Source organism: Symphalangus syndactylus, chromosome 7 (genome assembly GCF_028878055.3).
Source record: "Symphalangus syndactylus isolate Jambi chromosome 7, NHGRI_mSymSyn1-v2.1_pri, whole genome shotgun sequence".
NCBI lineage: Eukaryota > Metazoa > Chordata > Mammalia > Primates > Hylobatidae > Symphalangus > Symphalangus syndactylus.
Genome location: NC_072429.2, coordinates 93,196,801 through 93,215,544, shown reverse-complemented (window position 1 = coordinate 93,215,544; position 18,744 = coordinate 93,196,801). Strand labels below are relative to the sequence as shown.

General features: G+C 44.5%; 1 protein-coding gene across 6 annotated transcripts in view; it reads right to left on the bottom strand.

Annotated features, from left to right (window-relative positions):
* ESRP1 (epithelial splicing regulatory protein 1) overlaps window positions 1-11,515 on the bottom strand; it is a 67,911-nt gene extending 56,396 nt beyond the window's left edge. For 2 of the 6 annotated variants that reach the window (XM_055286793.2, XM_055286797.1), the window contains exons 1-4: window positions 11,040-11,317; window positions 10,410-10,538; window positions 9,072-9,185; window positions 6,214-6,328 (exon numbers count right to left, since the gene is read on the bottom strand). In XM_055286793.2, the coding sequence (XP_055142768.1) occupies window positions 6,214-6,328; window positions 9,072-9,185; window positions 10,410-10,538; window positions 11,040-11,171 (490 nt within the window). In that variant the 5' untranslated portion in view covers window positions 11,172-11,317. Of the gene's footprint in view, window positions 1-6,213; window positions 6,329-9,071; window positions 9,186-10,409; window positions 10,539-11,039 lie in introns of all 6 variants that reach the window. The other 4 variants (XM_063643461.1, XM_055286796.2, XM_055286794.2 and 1 more) reach the window with 4 other exon arrangements.
* Between the last annotated feature and the right edge of the window lie 7,229 nt (window positions 11,516-18,744).

Sequence of the window (18,744 nt, the reverse complement as noted above, 5' to 3'; positions counted from 1 at the left end):
AGGTGTGGTGGCTCATGCCTATAAAACCAGAACTTTGGGAGGCTGAGGTGGGTGGATAACCTGAGGTCAGGAGTTCAAGACCAGCCTGTTTAATATGGTGAAATACTACTAAAAATACAAAAATCAGCCAGGCAAGGTGGAGGGCTCCTATAGTCGCAGCTACTTGGGAGGCTGAGGCAGGAAAATTGCTTGAATCCGGGAGGTGGAAGTTGCAGTGAGCCAAGATTGCATCACTGCACTCCAGCCTGGGCAACAGAGTGAGACTCCATCTCAAAAAAAAGAAAAAAAATTCCTAAACCCTTTCTTTATCAAAATGGTCCTACTTTTTCATTTACATAGCACTTCACTTACAAAGCTTTCATTTTGGAATACTCAAGATTAAAGTTTGGCTCGGTAGACACAAGTAACTCCTAGGAAAGCAAAGCTGCTGTGTGGCAGGGTATACTCAGCTCAGACTTTGTGACTCTACAACTTGGGTTTTAGTCTCCTCTTCCATTAGAAATACACAACATTGGCCCAGCACAGTGGTGCGTGCCTGCAGTCCCAACTACTTGAGCCTAGGGTGCAGGAGTTTGAGGCCACAGTGAGCCATCATAGCATTACAGCACCGACGCACTCCAGCTTGAGCGAAAGTGAGACTTTGCCAAAAACAAACAAACAAAAAAAAAGACCAAAATAATGACCACACTATAATTTTCTTTCATCTTCCATAAATGCCTTGAAATACTGCATATTATTCAAGTTCCACATACGGCCTCATTGCTTTCCCTCACCATTCCCCCGGAAAAAAGTCTGCCTTAAACACAAAAAATTGCAGTGAGATATAAAAAAATGACACTCTTCCCATATGATCCAGCAATCGCACTCCTTGGTACTTACCAAAATAAATAAAAAACCTAGGCCGGGCGTGGTGGCTCACGCCTATAATCTCAGCACTTTGAGAGGCAGAAGCAGGCGGATCACGAGGTCAGGAGATCGAGACCATCCTGGCTAACACGGTGAAACTCCATCTCTATTAAAAATACAAAAAATTAGCCACAGGCGGACGCCTGTAGTCCCAGCTACTCGGGAGGCTGAGGCAGGAGAATGGCGTGAACCCGGGAGGCGGAGCTTGCAGTTAGCTGAGATCGCCCCACTGCACTCCAGCCTGGGCAACAGAGTGACTCCGTCTCAAAAAAAATAAAAATAAAAATGATTTAAAAAACCTATGTCCACATGAAAACCTGCACGTGATGTTTATAACAGCACTATACATATTTGCAAGAACTTGAGAGCAACCAAGATGTCCTTCGGTAGGCGAATAAACAAACCATGTTTGGATAAACCGTGTATGGATAAACAAACCATGCATCCAAACAATGGAATTCAGTGCTAAAAAGGAACTATAAAGCCACGAAAAGACATGGAGTAATCTTAAATGCATATTACTGGCTAAAAAGACAATCTGAAAAGGTTACATACTACATGATTCCAACTCTATGACCTCCTGGAAAAGGCAAGACTACAGAGACAGTAAAGATTGGTGGTTGTCAGGGGTTAAGGGAGAGGGAGGAAGGATTGGCCAAAGTATAGAGGATTCTTTTTTTTTTTTTGAGACGGAGTCTTTCTCTGTCTCCCAGGCTGGAGTGCAGTGGCGCGATCTCGGCTCACCGCAACCTCCACCTCCTGGGTTCACGCCATTCTCCTGCCTCAGGCTCCCGAGTAGATGGGACTACAGGCGTCCACCAACACGCCCAGCTAATTTTTTGTATTTTTAGTAGAGACGGGGTTTCACCGTGTTAGCCAGGATGTTCTTGATCTCCTGACCTCGTGATCCGCCCGCCTCGGCCTCCCAAAGTGCTGGGATTACAGGCTTGAGCCATCGCGCCTGGCCTAGAGGATTCTTAAGGCAATAAAACTATTCTATTAGGGATGAAAGACTTTAAGGTAGCAGGTAAAAACAAAACAAAACAAAACAATTCTATACTATGCTATTACTACAATGTATTTTGATACAACAATGGTAGATAGATATCATTATACATTTGTCAAAATCCATAGAAAGTTCAAGACCAAAAGTACACCCCAATGTAAACTATGAACTTTGGGTAATAATGACACGTCAGTGTAGGCTCATCGGGTGTAACAAATGTACCACTCTGGTACAGCACTTTGACAGTGAGGGGGCACGGGGAAAGGAGAGGAAGGGAAGGAGCAGGGAGAGAATAACAAGGGTTCTATAGGAACAATATACTTTCTGCTCAATGGTGCAGCATGTTGACAGTGGGGGAGTGAGTGAAAAAGAATGTGTATGTATGTGATAACAAGGGTTATATAGGAACACTCTATACTTTCTGCCCAATTTTGCTCTAAACCTAAAACTGGTCTAAAAAATAAAGCTGGGGCTGGGTGCAGTGGCTCACATCTGTAATCCCAGCACTTTGGGAGGCCAAGATGGGTGGATTACTTGAGCTCAGGAGTTGGAGACCAGCCTGGCCAACATGGTGAAACCCCATCTCTACTAATAATACAAAAATTAGCCAGGCGTAGTGGCGGGCACCTGTAATCCCAGCTACCTGGGAGGCTGAGGCAGGAGAATCACTTGAACCCAGGAGGCGAAGGTTGCAGTGAGCCGAGATCACACCATTTCCTCCAGCCTGGGTAACAGAGGGAGGCTCTGTCTCAAAAAAAGAAATAATAATAATAATAAAGAGTTGAGATTACAGGTACAGCAGATGCACTTGTAATCCAAACTTCTCAGGAGGCTGAGGCAGGAGAATTGCTTGAGTTCAGGAGTCTGAGACCAGGCTGGGTAACATAGCACGACTACATCTCAATAAAATAAAGCCTACTAATTAAAAAATAAATGAGGCCAGGATATGGTGGCAAACACCTACCATCCCTGCATTTTGGGAGGCCAAGACAGGAGGATGGCTTGACGCCAAGAGTTTGAGAGCAGCCAGGACAAAATATGAGGACCCATCTACAAAAAATGAAAACAAATTTTTTTTTATCTCACTCTGTCACCCGGGCTGGAGTATAATGGTGTGATCTCGGCTCACTGCCTCTTGAGTTCAAGTGATTCTCCTGCCTCAGACTCCTGAGTACCTGGGATTACAGATGTGCGCCATCATGCCTGGCTAATTTTTCTATTTTTAGCAGAGACATGGTTTCGCCATGTTGGCAAGGCTGATCTTGAACTCTTGAACTCAAGTGATCCACCCACCTCGGCCTCCCAAAGTGCTGGGATTACAGGCATGAGCCACCATGCCCAGCCAAAAATGGATTTTTATTAAAAATTTTAAATTTACGGCCGGGCACGGTGGCTCACGCCTGTAATCCCAGCACTTTGGGAGGCCGAGGCGGGCGGATCACGTGGTCAGGAGATCGAGACCATCCTGGCTAACACGGTGAAACCCCGTCACTACTAAAAATACAAAAAAATTAGCCGGGCGTGGTGGCGGGTGCCTGTAGTCCCAGCTACTCGGGAGGCTGAGGCAGGAGAATGGCGTGAACCCGGGAGGCGGAGCTTGCAGTGAGCCGAGATCGCGCCACTGCACTCCAGCCTGGGCGACAGAGCGAGAGTCCGTCTCAAAAAAAAAAAAATTTTAAATTTACTTGAATGTAAAGTTAATAAAGCATGTTTCCAAAACACTTAGAATATTGTGACATCACTGAGGGTCCAAACTGATATTTCTGTATCCTCATTTAAAACAACCAATCAAGGATACAAGTATTTCACAACAAAAAAAATTAAACACTTCAACCTGCACATTCTCTTATCTGCTCTTCTCCAGGTGTTTACAGAAGCCTCTTCCCAACCCCACTGGTTTACCAAGTGAAACAGGTAATTCCTCAAGAGCAAATGACCTTCTGTCCACTTAAAACCATCAAGAATGTTTAATGACTATAGATCTCCCAATTCAGCGTCACTTCCATATTGGCAAGGAAAATGTTTAATGCTCTGAAAGAACAGAACAACAATTCAATTCAGACACTGTAGAAATACTCCGCATAGATGAGCACAAGTTGATATTCAGATTGGACATAATTGCTTTTAGCCTCAGAAATTGGTCTGGTAGCCTAGTCAGGGAAGTAAGTATTCCTCTGAATAGCAGTCATAAAATAACTGACCACAGCAGCAATGTAACACAAAAACTGTTGCTAAGAAAGCTTATTAGCATTTCTAACTTGTTAAATGAGAGAGACATATACAAGTACGATATTAAATATTAAAACATTTAAGAATAAAATCCACTTTTTTTGAGACAGGGTCTTGCTCTGTTACCCAGGCTGGAGTGTAGTGGCACAATCATAGCTTACTGCAGCCTCGACTTCCTGGACTCAAGCAATCCTTGCACCTCAGCCTCCTAAGTAGCTGGGACTACAGTCTCATGCAACCACATCCAGCTAATTTTTAAATTTTTTGTTGACATGGAGTTTCTCTATATTGCCCTGGCGCAACAATCCTTAATATACTTCCTTTCCTACTGAAGTTATCTTTTTCGCTTCTTAAAATATTTTTATTTCATTTTACTTTTTGTAGAGATGGGTTCTCGCAACAATGCCCAGGCTGGTGTCAACCTCCTGGTCTCAACCCATCCTCCCTCCTCAGCCTCCCAAAGTTCTGGTATTACAGACATAAGCCACCATGTCCAGCCAGAAGTCGTCTTTTTCTAAATTAAGATAGCTTATTAGATTTTTCCTCCACTGTCTTCTAATTTTTCTGTAGGTACTCTTGTTCTCTATTTTGTAGAAGACCAACTATCTGCATTAAAAAGTTTAATATATACTTAAGAATTGAATTGTGTCCTCCACCTCCCCCAAAGTCTTATGTTGAAGCCCAATCCCCAATGTAACTATCTGGAGAGAGGGTCTTTAGAAGTTAAGTTTAAATGAGGTCAAAGGGTGGAGGGGTCTAATTAGATAGGGCAGTGACCTTGTAAGAAGATAACTCCTCCTGCTATCCCCCTCAGAAAAGGTGGCTGGCTACCTGTAAGCCAGGAAGAGCCATCACCAGAACCTGACCATGCTGACACCCTAATCTTGGATGTCCCAGCCTCCAGAACTGTGAGAAAGTAAATTTCTGTTGTTTAAGCTCCCTGGTCTATGGTATTTGTTATGGAAGCTTGAGCTGTCTAATACAACATTCAAACCAACAGAACAACCAGTGAGAATTTTTCTGGTGTACCAATCTTTTTAACAAAATTCTTGTAAGAATTCTGTCACAATGAACTTATTCCACCCTCTTCCCAACACTACTGGTCATGCTAAGCCAAAATTCCAGCTAACTGACTCCAAGAAGAAGGCAAATGAAAACGGATTTGATCTGTTTACAAGTAGTTGTGAAATATATACAAGCAAACTTCAATCAGGAAAAAAAATCCTGAAGTAACACAAAAACCAGGCTTTAGTTCCTGAAAACGAATGAGAAAGTTTGGGAATAAGCATCTACAACCCACAAGCTACTGAAGGTAACTTAGTTTTAACTTCATGATGACTCTCAGTGGCTTTTGGGAAGCCACTCAAGGTAACAATTACTCAACTTTACATCTGATATATTAGCACATGCCTGCTCATTAGTTAGCACTTTAAAGACTTAATGAGTGTAAGGTCATTCATGATTATAGATTTGTAATTATAAAATTACTTTTACAATATATCATGCATCAAATATATTATTTTGGTAACTAAAGAATGTGGGGGACAATCCAGACCCCACTTTATCATCTTTAAAGATGGCTTATTATAATCAGCATAATCTTGTGTTTGAAAAACTCAGGGGAGACTAAAAGCGGGACCAGTGAACAGCAGTTTGTAAACGGGATATATCCACTAATTAAAAAAATTACTGACTTCATTCCAAAGAAGCCAAAATAAACCCTAAAATCACAGTAACCAAGAAAAAGTGGCCTTAGAATCTGCACTAAAGTCTTCATGTTCTTTCTCCAGCACACACACACATTACATAAACTGAAACTGAATCCTATTCTACATGTGATCACCCCACCAAAAAATCCATCTCCAAATCCATCCAACCATCTGATTAATTACAACCACTTTCAAAGATGTCTATAGTTGTATTTTAGTTTCTCAGCAGAGTAAACAAATTTTGGATAGGCCAATTTTATCCATATGCTGACAAAATTTAAAGTGTTTGATAGTGTCTTGTATTACCATTTTTTTCTGGAACTATCTTTTCAAATGATTCTTGAGTAATGATTTAAAGGATACACTCTGTCATTGCGGCAACGTCCAGTTTGTCAATATCAGGTGAACCAGGGCAACACTTCTTGAATTCTTTTCGAAGATCAAAAAAGGAATAGAAGCATTCAGGTAATAGTACATTCTGAGGAAGGACAAGGTAGATACTGTTAACTAGGTGAATTTGGTTCAATGTTTCTCTCACAATTAGGAACCTAAAAATTGAATATAAGCATATTTTACAATGGAAAAAATTTTAGAGCAGCTTTATCTTTAAAAGTTGGTCCTGTTTCTATATTAGATCCTATGCACAAGTCTCATGAAAAAAAATTCCTCTTGTTTTAAGGCAGTGGATTACAATGTTTGTGCTCCAGTATGCATTCCATTGAAAACAATTCTGAAGCTGTGATACATTTGTGCTGTAATACTTCATATTTTCTGGCTGTTAATACTACTCTTTTTTCCAGCCATAACCATTTTAGAACATCTGTATTTTCAGGCAACACTAGCAGCCCTTTCAGTTTTCATACAGATGCAGGATTAGATTGTAAAACCGGGTAGTTCTAACTATTGGGTTCTAATAATGCATATTTTCAGTAATAAGTGAGATTAGAATAGTAAATTTCTGATTAACTGAAAAGGCTTATTTTTGTGCCAAATAATAGTCCCGCGTTAGTCTTCTTGACTAATATTGTAGCTGTACCTGTGAACTCAAATTAGACTTCAAACGAAAACAAAAACAAACTCACAAATCCCAAAGGCAAAGGAGAAATGGTTACCTGCTGTTCTTAGCTATTAGCACCACTACTGTGGCTACGAAGCAAAGCTCAACTGTCTAGACAAATATTACACTATTGTTTCTTTTGTTATTTTCTTAACAAAATAACCCAGCATTGGATAACTTTTAAAGATAATCCTTTTAAAAACTCAATTTAGATTTTTCCTAAAATTTTGAAATTGTGTTAATTTGCTGGGAATTTTTACCCATTTTTACATTAGAACATCAAGGAAATTAAGACTTTTAAATGTTAAATGTTCATGCAAAATGTCTCCTCTCCAAGTTCCTTCTATTGGATTTTATTAGATGCGACCTGTTCATGCTGTATTTTGAAATCAGTATTGCTACATCATGGTCACAGCTTTTAAAAAAGTTAACAACCGAAAGAACCATGAAACCTCCCTATTACCTACAAAAATGCTCATTTAAAAGCTACTTGTAAGGACAATAACTCACATGTTCAACAATAATCATGTTCAACAATAATCAGTTTAAACTGTTGTGTCCATTTAAAATACTGAGTATTTTATTTAGTGGTTATAACAATGTTGATGTTCTATTAAATAATGTAGGCTGAAAGGCTAATGCAGTATGAATGCTCTTTGTAAATAATGCTTGTCTACAGAAATCTGGAAGAATATATCCAAATATGTTCATGTTAGAGAAAAACATTTTAATATATTGAGCGGCAGGATTATTTCATGTTTTGCCATTTTCTCTTTAATGAATATACAGAATTACTTTCACTATAACATTAATTGTTTTAGTTTCTGTATTTAATCAAAATCCTAATAGCAGTGGCTGAGGAAAAACTCTTAATTTTTCTCCAGATGTTTTCCTACACCCAAAGCAGTCCACCTAAATAATGAAAACAGCTATTTTCCTCTGGCCCAACAGGGAAAAGATTAAGTCTTGTCCTTCTGTCATGTGAGTTTGGGAGTAAAAAAGTAATCCTTACATATCACTATTTCTGGTAAGGATGTAGCGACTAGTCTAGCATTTAATTTTTTAAAAAAATTCTTCTCCTTTTATCAAATAATTACTAAGACTCATATAAAAGGAGTGATTTTCTGAAGACATAACAACTTAAGTTACTCCTTCAAACTTTTTAAATGGTCATAATATATTAAACGAAATAAAATCTGCACTTACTTGCCTGGGTCATCATTTGTCAGTCTACATCTTTCATTGCAAGCCTTGCCTCATACAGGTACCTAAATATATTCTACTTCCATCTTTTCAAGCTCAGTGCCTGCCTACCACAATAAAAAGTTACAGCTCAAACTAATTTAAGTTGTTAAGAGACAGTGTACTAACAATGATTGGCTACACTGGGTGGGTTGTCTCTGCTGTTCCTTTTCCCACAGCCCCTCAGTATTTATCCCAGAGAGAGAAATCACATTTTACCTATAGTAAGACTGTATTTCTCTCACTCTGTAATCCTCTGTCAGAAAAATCAGCAAAGGTAAAGGATGAGACTGACCCTTTTGTTTTGATGCAAGAATGTTTTGAACATTTACTTAAAATCGGACAAAGTGAAGAGTGCTACGATTGTGGTTTCACTAGATATAAGGTTGTCTTATTTAAGTAGCCTTTTTAATGATTAGAAATACAACTTTAAATGTTTAATTCTTTTTTCCTTCCTTTCTAGGATATAGCATTTTCAACACAAATGGGGATATTATGACATACTAAAAAATAGCTCTTTCCTCTCTTTGTAGTTATTTTAAATGTCAAAAATTCACACTTCATATTAGCTTTGGAAAAGGGAACAGTGTCATGCATCTTGAAAACTGGACGTAAACAAAGAGACTATTTTAAGTCACCAAAGAGTATCTTTGTATATACATAACACCAAATTTACCATTTTTATAATTTTTAAGGGTATGGTTCAGTAAAACATTAAGTACATTAACATATTTTGCAACCATAACCACCATCCATTTCCAGAGCTTTTTCATCTTCACAAACTGAAATTCTGTACTCATTAAATAACTCCCTATATGCATCTTTTTAAGAACAGAGAAACTTGAATAAACCAAAAATTTTTAAAGTACTTCAGTCACCCCAAACGTCCAACCTTTTTTTTTCCAGAAGCCAGCACTCTTACCTTCTTGGAAGCCTCAGGATGCAGGATTTGCCTGACATGAAGCTGCCCATCGGTACAGAGACAGAAGGAAGTCCCTACTCCAATATTCAGTTCATTGCTCACTGACTGGTTAAACTGCAAGAACAAGATACACACAGGGATGCAACTGATGCACGATTTACAAACTCTACAAAGTAGCTCCCCTTAGTGATAGCCAGAGAAAACCGCAATAAGGGCCCTGATGGGGGACACCGGTGCTGGGGCAACCTTGGAAAGACAGACTCCTTTCCCACGAACCGTCTAGCTTCCTCGAGGTAGGGAAGCTTTCCAATCAATCCGCAGTTCGCGCCCAGGAGAAACTTGTCAATGCATTCTGCCTTCTGTTTTTACAAAAAAAATCCATTCAAGACTTAAGTCAGATGTCTAATTTCATCAGCAGGTTGCCTTCAGATTACATCATTCCCTAGTGTTAGTTTTTATATGTTTGGATGTGCCAGGCTTAGGAAAGACGCCAGCTTCTAATAAACAAATACGGGTATTGGGTATACAGATCTGGAAAGTCTTGGATGAATACACCCCAGAAAGGACAGCTTTCTCCTATAACTCGAAGCTCGTGTGCTAGGGCAGAGGTCGTGAGAGCGCAGAGCATTCATCTGTGTACAGGTGTTTAGCGCCCCGCCCTACCCGATCCGGCACCCGTCAGCACCCCGGAACAGCCGGTTTTTAGGTCACCTCAGTCCTAATAAGGGGATTCCACCAGTTCTGCAGTGTCCCAACGGGCAGCCTTGCACGTTCAGACCTGAAAAACCTCCCTGGCACTGGGACCAAGGCCACTAAAGAAATAATGACGGACCGAGACTTTCGTTGGGAGTTCAGAAGCCTGAAACCAGGCAGGCACCTTCAGGTTCAAACCCAAACTGTGCTACTTCTTGCACACCCGCCTGGCCCGCCTGCACGCCTACGCCACAGCGCCCCCTGCCCGAAGGCTGTGGGCCCAAACCCCGCAGGGCAGCGGCGCCTCTGGGGTCTGGACCTGGAGATGGGGGAGCTCGGATTCAAACTCCGCACGTCAATCAATTGGCAAAATGGAGTTGACTCTCCGGCTCCAGTAACTACTCAGGAAGCAACTCGAAAACTAGTGAATGTCGGTCCCAAACCCTGGGGGCTGGGAGGTGAAGAGAAGCAGCGACCCCCGCCCAAACGGTGCGCCCCGGCAGTCAGGCTGGGCTCCCACCCACGCGGCCGGGCGAGCGTCTCGCCACCCTGCTCCGGGAACACGAGTGGGCCGCCCTGAAAGGGCGTAGGGTGCGGTGGGGTTGGGCCCAGGCTGGGGTGGGCGGCGTGACCCGAGGCTGTCACCTGTCGGAGGGCTTGGTCCAGCTGCGACGCCGAGGACAGGCTTTCAACGTCTATTTTAGTTTCTTCTTTGCAGTCCTCCGTCAGTTCCAACTGATCCGGTCTAACTAGTACTTCGTGCAACTGTCCCACCTCCGAAGGTAGAGAAGCAGGGGTCAGTTTCCCTCAATTTCAGAGCCTCTTTCTGCACCCTCCTCCCTCGCTCCCCTGCTGGGGCGGCCCGCGCCTCTTTTGGGGTCCGGACGCAGAATCAAAGCTCTCGACTCTCCATCGGTTCCGGTGCGTGCCCCCCGCCCCACCCCCCACCCCATAGGTCGGAAAAGCCCTGGAAGTGGACCCCGGGGCCTCCGAGACCCCACCTCGTCTCGGCGGAGCGTCCCCCGACGGGCAAAGAACCCGGCTCGGTAGCGCCGGCCTCTCCACCTGAGCCAAGTTGCGGAGGACTGAAATGGCTCCAAGGCAGTTGGCCAACAAGTTTGGTTTTACTCTAGCTTCCCTAGGCCTCGGGTCCAGACTCACAAGTGGGCAAACAAGAGCACTTATTTACCTACCTCCACCCCCCTCCCCGCCCAAACCTCTACCACAAACTTCTTGCTCCATTCCTTGCATTTAGACGAAAACGTGGAGAAATACCTTCTTGTTGGCCAGATCCACGACTTTCCAGAACAGCAGGATCAGCTCTTTCTCATCCGAGCCTAGCTTGGTCCCGGTGGCCCCAGCAGTGATCCCAAAAAGCACTACCAAGTAATCCGGAGAGGCCGTCATGACGATAGGTGGGGAGGGGGAGAAGGGGGGGTCGGGAGGCGGTAAGGTGGTGTGGAAGTGAGAACGAAAAAACCTGTGCTAAACCCTCTTCTAAGAGAAAAAGAAAGAGCGCCCACCCCCCTTCCTTGCTACTGCTAGTGCAAAAGGCGGTAACCAACCACCCAAGCCCACACCTGGCCGGTGCTCCACGCCCAGGGCAGGAAGGGGGGTGGGAAGGAGGGCGCAGGAGGCCTGCCCTTTTTGTATTCAGTTGCCCGGGCGTCTATGCAAAAAGCCTGGAGCAAGGCTGCACCCCCGGGAGGCACGCAATGGCTGAAAGCTTTTCTGTTTTGGGATGTGGCTCTACCTGCCCGCCCCTTCCCCCTCCCCCACGTGGTGCAGGTAAGAGACACCTGGCGGCGCCGGCCCATTGGCTCCTTCAAACCACGACGTGGCAGCGGTGGGGGAGGAGGCCGCTTGGGGAGGGGGAGGAAGGGGCGGGAGACAATGGCTGGATGAATGGAGAGGCGAGGGCGAAGGAGGAGGAGGGGGAGACGCGAGGGGCGGGGAAGAGGCGGTTGCCACCCAGAGGGTAGACGAGGCCAGACGGGAAAAGGGCTCCGAGAGGTAAAGGGCGCGGAGTCGCTGGGGGGAGGGGTTCCCACTGGAGGTAACTGAGAAGTGCAGGGGGGCTCCGAGAATACTGGCTGCGGGGAACGAAGCCGAAGGTTCTGAAGGGTCAAGAGAAAAGGCCAGGTGCAGGGAGGCGAAAGGAAGGAAGCCAGAGGTGAGGCCCGGGGCGCGGAGCTGCCCAGGGCGCGGCGCCGGCGGAGGACGAACCGCTGAGGGAGGGACCTGCCAACCGCAGCCAGGAGGTGGCGGGGGCAACTGCAGATCCCCGGAAAAGCAGCTCCCGAGCCAACACACCTTTCAGTGCAAACAGCAGGAGAAATCCTGCAAGCCCCCCACCTTCTCCCGGCCGGAGCCCGGGTGCACGCTCGTCCCAAACCCGCCGCGCTGCCCACCTTCCGGAGAGGAACCCGCGCACGGCAGAGCCGGACGCCCGGGGCTGGACGCCCAACCACCTAGTCACTCCCCAGGACGCAGTTACCGCACGCAAAGCAGCTGGGGGACCCCGCAAGGAAACTCAGGCACAATGGAGCCCTCTCCTTTTTCTCTCAACTCTAGATGCTATGCCTGGTTTGGTCCTGGCTGCTAGTTCGAAGCTAGAACATCCTCCAGAGCTGGGGCCCATTTCCTTTTATTTGCCTTGGGCCCCAAATGAAAAGCATCTATCCGCATGCCTAATAAAAGTTTTCTTAAATCGGGCCACGCAGGCTTTTTCCCGGGTTCTGCGCCCTGACTCCATTCCCTCTGCTCATGCTTTTGGTATTGTATTGGAGTGTGTTGACTTGACCAAGCTCCCAAACAACCTCCCTGCTCTACCTCAGCTTGGTCTGCCCAGAGGCTCGTGCCCCCACCATCACCCCCAGCCACCAGATCGGTGGCAATGTGTTGTTGGGTCTTGTTGACATCTTAGAAAAGCGCTAGAGGTGAAGTTTTCTCGGGTTTTATATCTCAAAGCGGTTTGTTCTTGGGAACAGAACTCTGTCTGAAGTATTAATAATTTGGCTCTAGGTGTCCAGCCCCGTTCATATTCATGATGTGAAACGGGCAACCATGCACCTATCCCTGCAGAACCCACTCCGGGTACAAATCCGATAACCTTTCAGGACGCGTGTCAAGGGAAGCTGGAGGCCTGGCTTTCCCAGGGGGGGTTCAGGCTCCCGGGAGGGGGGAGAGGAGCCCGAGGCCCGCGCCGTCTCGTTTCCTGGTAGGAGAAGGTGCAGGCGGAGGCGGGGCCTCCCGTGATGCAGGTGGCAGCTCGCGTCCCCTGAGAGCGGGCGAAGGCCAGGGTCCCACACTCGCAGCGCTGCGACTGCACTCGGGACCTCCCTCGTCCGCTGCTTGAGTTCCAGAGGTGGGTGCTTCCCTGTCCTGAACTTCAGAGTGCGGAGTCATAAATGGGTTCCGGCTGGTTTGCTGCAGTAGCCTCGCTCCTCCCCAGCCCCGGTAACTCCGAGCCACCCGTCCAGGCCCTCGGGCGTCGCGGGGGCAGGGACTGGGCGCGGAACGAGGCAGGGAGGGACCTGGAAAAACCACCCAGATTGCATTGCAGTGGGCGAGGCCTCCTGGAGGAGCCGGTTCCCCCTAACCACCTCCCCGTGGGGCTCTCGGTGCGTGGTTCCCAGGTGCTCAGCTCTGCTGGGCCTAGGAGGTGTCGCCTCACAGGGACGCGGAACCCGGTGCGTGGCCCCAGCGGGGCGCACCAGATAGCGCGAGGCGGTCGGTCCAGAGGCTCCTCGCCAAGCAGGTGACTGTTGCTGAAAAAGTGGTTGGAACACTTGGGGAAACCCGGCCCCGCCTGTTCTTTCTAGGTCTTTGGAGTTTGGATTAATCATTTGTGTCGCCCGTTTGGATAAACCAAAGACTTTATTAAATCAGCGCGTTTACCAGGAATTCCGCAGTAGTATCCACATTAGAATCTTGAGTCTTGGAGTTGACCATATTCATACAGACTTGCCTTCTTCCTGTTTAGTTTATGTCTTGTGTTCCGTTATTGGAACGCTAAGCTTGTGGGAGTTGTTTACATCCTACTGCTCAAGGTCATCACCAAGGTGTGATTTTTCACAAAAAGAATTTGCAACCTCCGGCATGAATGGCTCAAGGAAGTCTAATCCCGGTTTCTGATTTTTTTTTTTCCAATTTAAAAGTTAATCTTACTGGGCCCGGCGCGGTGGCTCATGGCTGTAATCCCAGCACTTTGGGAGGCCGAGGTGGATCACGAGGTCAGGAGTTCGAGACCAGCCTGACCAACATGGTGAAACCCCCGTCTCTACTAAAAACACAAAAATTAGCTGGGCAGGGTGGCGCGCACCTGTAATCCCAGCTACTCGGGAGGCTGAGGCAGGAGAATCGCTTGAACCTGGGAGGAAGGGGTTGCAGTGAGCCGAGATCTTGCCATTGCACTCCAGCCTGGGCGACAGAGTGAGACTCCATCTCAAAAAAAAAAAAAAAAAAAAAAAAAAAAAAAAAAAAAAAGGTTAATCTTTCCAGCTAGATTTTCAAGGATGAGGATTTTTTGTTGTTGTTGTTCTCAAATGCATTCCCAGGGCTTGGAACAGAACCTGACATATACTAGGCACTCAAGAAATATTTGTTGAATGATTGTAATGAGTAACACCCATTTTTGCAGCTCTTTGTCTTCTGAGCCTAGGGCATAGGTCATCATTGCAGAGGTGAGATTGTCAAAATGGGAGTCTACAGGTAATTTAACACTTAAATGTTTAAAGAGTAGGTGCTAATTCTTTTTTTTTTTTTTCTTTTTTTTTTTTTTTTTTTTTTTTTTTTTGAGACGGAGTCTCGCTCTGTCGTCCAGGCTGGAGTGCAGTGGCGCAGTCTTGGCTCACTGCAAGCTCCGCCTCCTGGGTTCACGCCATTCTCCCGCCTCAGCCTCTCCGAGTAGCTGGGACTACAGGCGCCCGCCACCACGCCCGGCTAATTTTTTTGTATTTTTAGTAGAGACGGGGTTTCACCGTGGTCTCGATCTCCTGACCTCGTGATCCGCCCGCCTCGGCCTCCCAAAGTGCTGGGATTACAAGCGTGAGCCACCGCGCCCGGCCGAGTAGGTGCTAATTCTTCAACAAACTTACTTTTGTTAAATTAAAATTGTAAAATGTGGTGGAGGGGTTGGAATATATGTAATTCAAGACAGTTCTGAATACAAAAATGTTTTACTGTCTATCACCACCATCTATAAATCTAATTTAGTAAGGATAATCTGTGTAAGGTGGCTGGAAAGAAACTTGAGGAGAGAGGCTTATTTAAGTATTGGCTCAGGACCACACCTAAAACTCTCAAAACTTTGAGATTCTGTTGTTTTGTTTTGTTTTTAAGAGCCAGAGACCCAAGTTGAGGAACAGCCTATAAAATAACTGGCCTGTACTCTTAGATACATTAAAGCCATCAAAGACAAAGACTGTAGAAGAACTTTTGCAGATTAAAGGAGTTTAAGAGGCATGATCCTGAACCGGAAAAAGTAAAAAATAAAAAAAAAAAAAGGTCTGTAGATTAAATAGTAGTATTATATCCATGTTAATTTCCCATTTGTTGTAATATTACTGTGGTTGGGCAAGAGAGTGTCTTTGTTGGTGGAAGTATCTACTGAAGTATTTAGGGGTAAAAAGGAATCATGTCTGTAACTTATTCTCAAAAGGTTCAGACAAAATATATGTAAAGGGAATGATAAAGCAAATGCAATAAAATGTTAACATTGGGGAATCTGTATAAGGGGATTCTTTATACTATGTAACTTTCCTGTAAGTCTAAAATTATGTCAAATTAAAAATAATTTTTTTGAGCCTCAGAGGACATTTTACTGCCACCGCCTTGCTGGTGGTTGACAAGGCTCTGTGTCATGACTTTTTTTTCTGTTAATCTAACTACTTGTACTGTAAAATAAACCCATTTTCTTTGTTTTTTCCTTAGTGAATGAAAGAGTGAAAGAAAAGGTCACCATTTTCTGTATAGTAATCCTTTCTTATACTTTAAGGTTGTTCTTAACTCACCTTTCCTAGACTAAATAACTACAAACTCTTTAAAGTTTTCATTGTGAATCTTACTTTCCTGCTCTTTAATTATCTTCATTACCCTCCTTTGACCCTTTTTCTCATCACTTTTAGAGAGCAGCTCTTGAACTGGACAGAATACAAATGTGTCTGCTGGGGCTTCACTGTTGACGCAATGGTACCTATATGTCATAATCTTTTTTTATTTTTTTCGAGATTCAATTATTTTTATTCCAAAGATATAAGTAAAAATGTGAGGCCAGTCATGGTGGCTCACACCTGTAATCCCAGCACTTTGGGAGGCCAAGGTGGGCAGATCACCTGAGGTCAAGAGTTCAAGACCAGCCTGGCCAACATGGTGAAACCTCGTCTCTACTAAAAACACACAAAAAAATTAGCTGGGCATGGTGGTGCATGCCTGTAGTCCCAGCTACTCGGGGAGGCTGAGGCAGGAGAATCACTTGAACCCAGGAAGCAGAGGTTGCAGTGAGCCAAGATCACGCCACTGCACTCCAGCCTGGGCGACAAAGGGAGACTCCATCTCCAAAAAAAAAAAAAAACAACGGTAGAACGGTAGGCCGGGTGTGGTGGCTCACGCCTGTAATCCCAGCACTTTGGGAGGCCGAGGCGGGTGGATCATGAGGTCAAGAGATCGAAACCATCCTGGCCAACATGGTGAAACCCCGTCTCTACTAAAAATACAAAAATTAGCCAGACATGGTGGCGCACACCTGTAATCCCAGCTACTCAGGAGGCTGAGGCAGGAAAATTGCTTGAATCTGGGAGGCAGAGTTTGCAGTGAGCCAAGATAGCGCCACTGCACTCCAGCCTGGCGACAGGAAGACTCCATCTCAAAAAAAAAAAAAAGTGAACAGATATGTTGATATAAAATTCATAAAACATACGGGTATATTAAAAACTAGAAACTCAGGTTGCCTTTGAGGATAAGAATTGAGGGCCTATGTGTCAAGAATAGTTTGCACAGTTAGGCCGTACGCGGTGGCTCACGCCTGTAATCCCAGCACTTTGGGACTCTGAGGCAGGTGGATCACGAGGTCAGATTGAGACCATCCTGGCTAACATGGTGAAACCCTGTCTCTACTAAAAATACAAAAAATTAGCTGGGCGTGGTGGCGGACGCCTGTAGTCCCAGCTACTCAGGCGGCTGAGGCAGGAGAATGGCATGAACCAGGGAGGCGGAGCTTGCAGTGAACCGAGATCTCGCCACTGCACTCCAGCCTGGGCGACAGAGCAAGACTCCGTCTCAAAAAAAAAAAAAGAAGACTTTGCACAGTTTATACTATTGTGGTATTTGAATTTTTTTCCTTGTACATATATAACTTTTTTAAAAGAATGAGAATGAGAAATACCGTATACGTGCAACTATTTTTATTATAAATCTTTATTTCCATAAAATTATAAGTTAAATGTGTGGGCAATAGCTATTATATAGCTATGATATCTTTTGAATTTGTTTACCTGGTAACACTAGCTCATGTTTGTAAATCCTTTGGAACTCCCAAAATGATTTTACATACATCACCTAATTTGTAAGATTACATTAGCTTTTCTGGTTTTCTTGTCTTAATATGTGATTATCATATTGAACTGCAGTGTTTTTTTTTCCTATCATGTCAACACACACAAAATAGGAAACCAGTAGTTGTAATTTGCTTCAGCAGTTCTTAATGGAATTTATTTAATAGTTTAGTACTTTTCTTTCTTAAGTATTGGATCAAGCTGTAATGGAATTATAAGACTCATGCTTTCAGAACAGAGCCTTCTGTTACTCATGTGTTTATCCTGATGGCCATATGACCACACAAAGCTCCATCACGATATATGTCATAATCTCATTACTTGCAGTGCAGTTCCCCTTTTAAGACTACATAGCAGCACTACATTTACTGACTCAAGGTTCATTTGAGATCTTTAGATCTTTCTTTTTTTTTTTTTTTTTTGAGACAGTTTCATTCTTGTTGCCCAGGCTGGAGTGCAATGGCACAATCACGGCTCACCACAACCTCTGCCTCCCAGATTCAAGCGATTCTCTTGCCTCAGCCCCCCAGTAGCTGGGATTACAGGCATGCGCCACCATGTCCTGCTAATTTTGTATTTTTAGTAGAGACGGAGTATCTCTGTGTTGGTCAGGCTGGTCTCGAACTCCCAGCCTCAGGTGATCCACCTGCCTCGGCCTCCCAAAGTGCCAGGATTACAGGTGTGAGCTACCGCGCCCAGCCCTCTAGATCTTTGTTAGTGTTTTAATTGCGCATACTTAGTTATTCTCTTGTACTTATAAGAAAATCTTCTAAGCTGGGCTTGGTGGCTCATGCCTGTAATCCCAGCACTTTGGGATGCTGAGGTGGGCAGATCACTTGAGTTCAGGAGTTGGAGACCAGCCTGGCCAACATGGTGAAACCTGTCTTTACTAAAAATACAAAAATTAGACGGGCATGGTTGCAGACACCTGTAATTCCAGCTACTAGGGAGGCTGAGGCATGAGAATCACTTGAACCTGGGAGGCAGAGGTTGCAGTGAGTTGAGATCGGGCCACTGCACTCCAGCCTGGGCAACAAAGCAAGACTCCATCTCAAAAAACAAAACAAAACAAAATCTTCTACAGTGAATCAAAATATGAAAATGTTCTCAAATTATATAGCGGCAATGCTTGCACAAATCTTTTTATGTACTAAAAACCACTGAATTGTATACTTTAAAAGGGTGAATATTACGGTATGTGAATTTATTTCAATTTTTAAAAAGCAAATCAAAGTAGAAACCTGTGTTCTGAGGCTACCAAAAGCCACTGATATTCTTAGTTATTCATACTAGATGCATTTGTAAAAGACACCACATTTTATACTCCCTGGACAAATCTAGCCTCTGAAGTGGAGAGGCAAGGAGAAGTGATGGTCAAGATAAATAAATAAGTTATAATTATCCATTACTCTGTGCATTACACATTT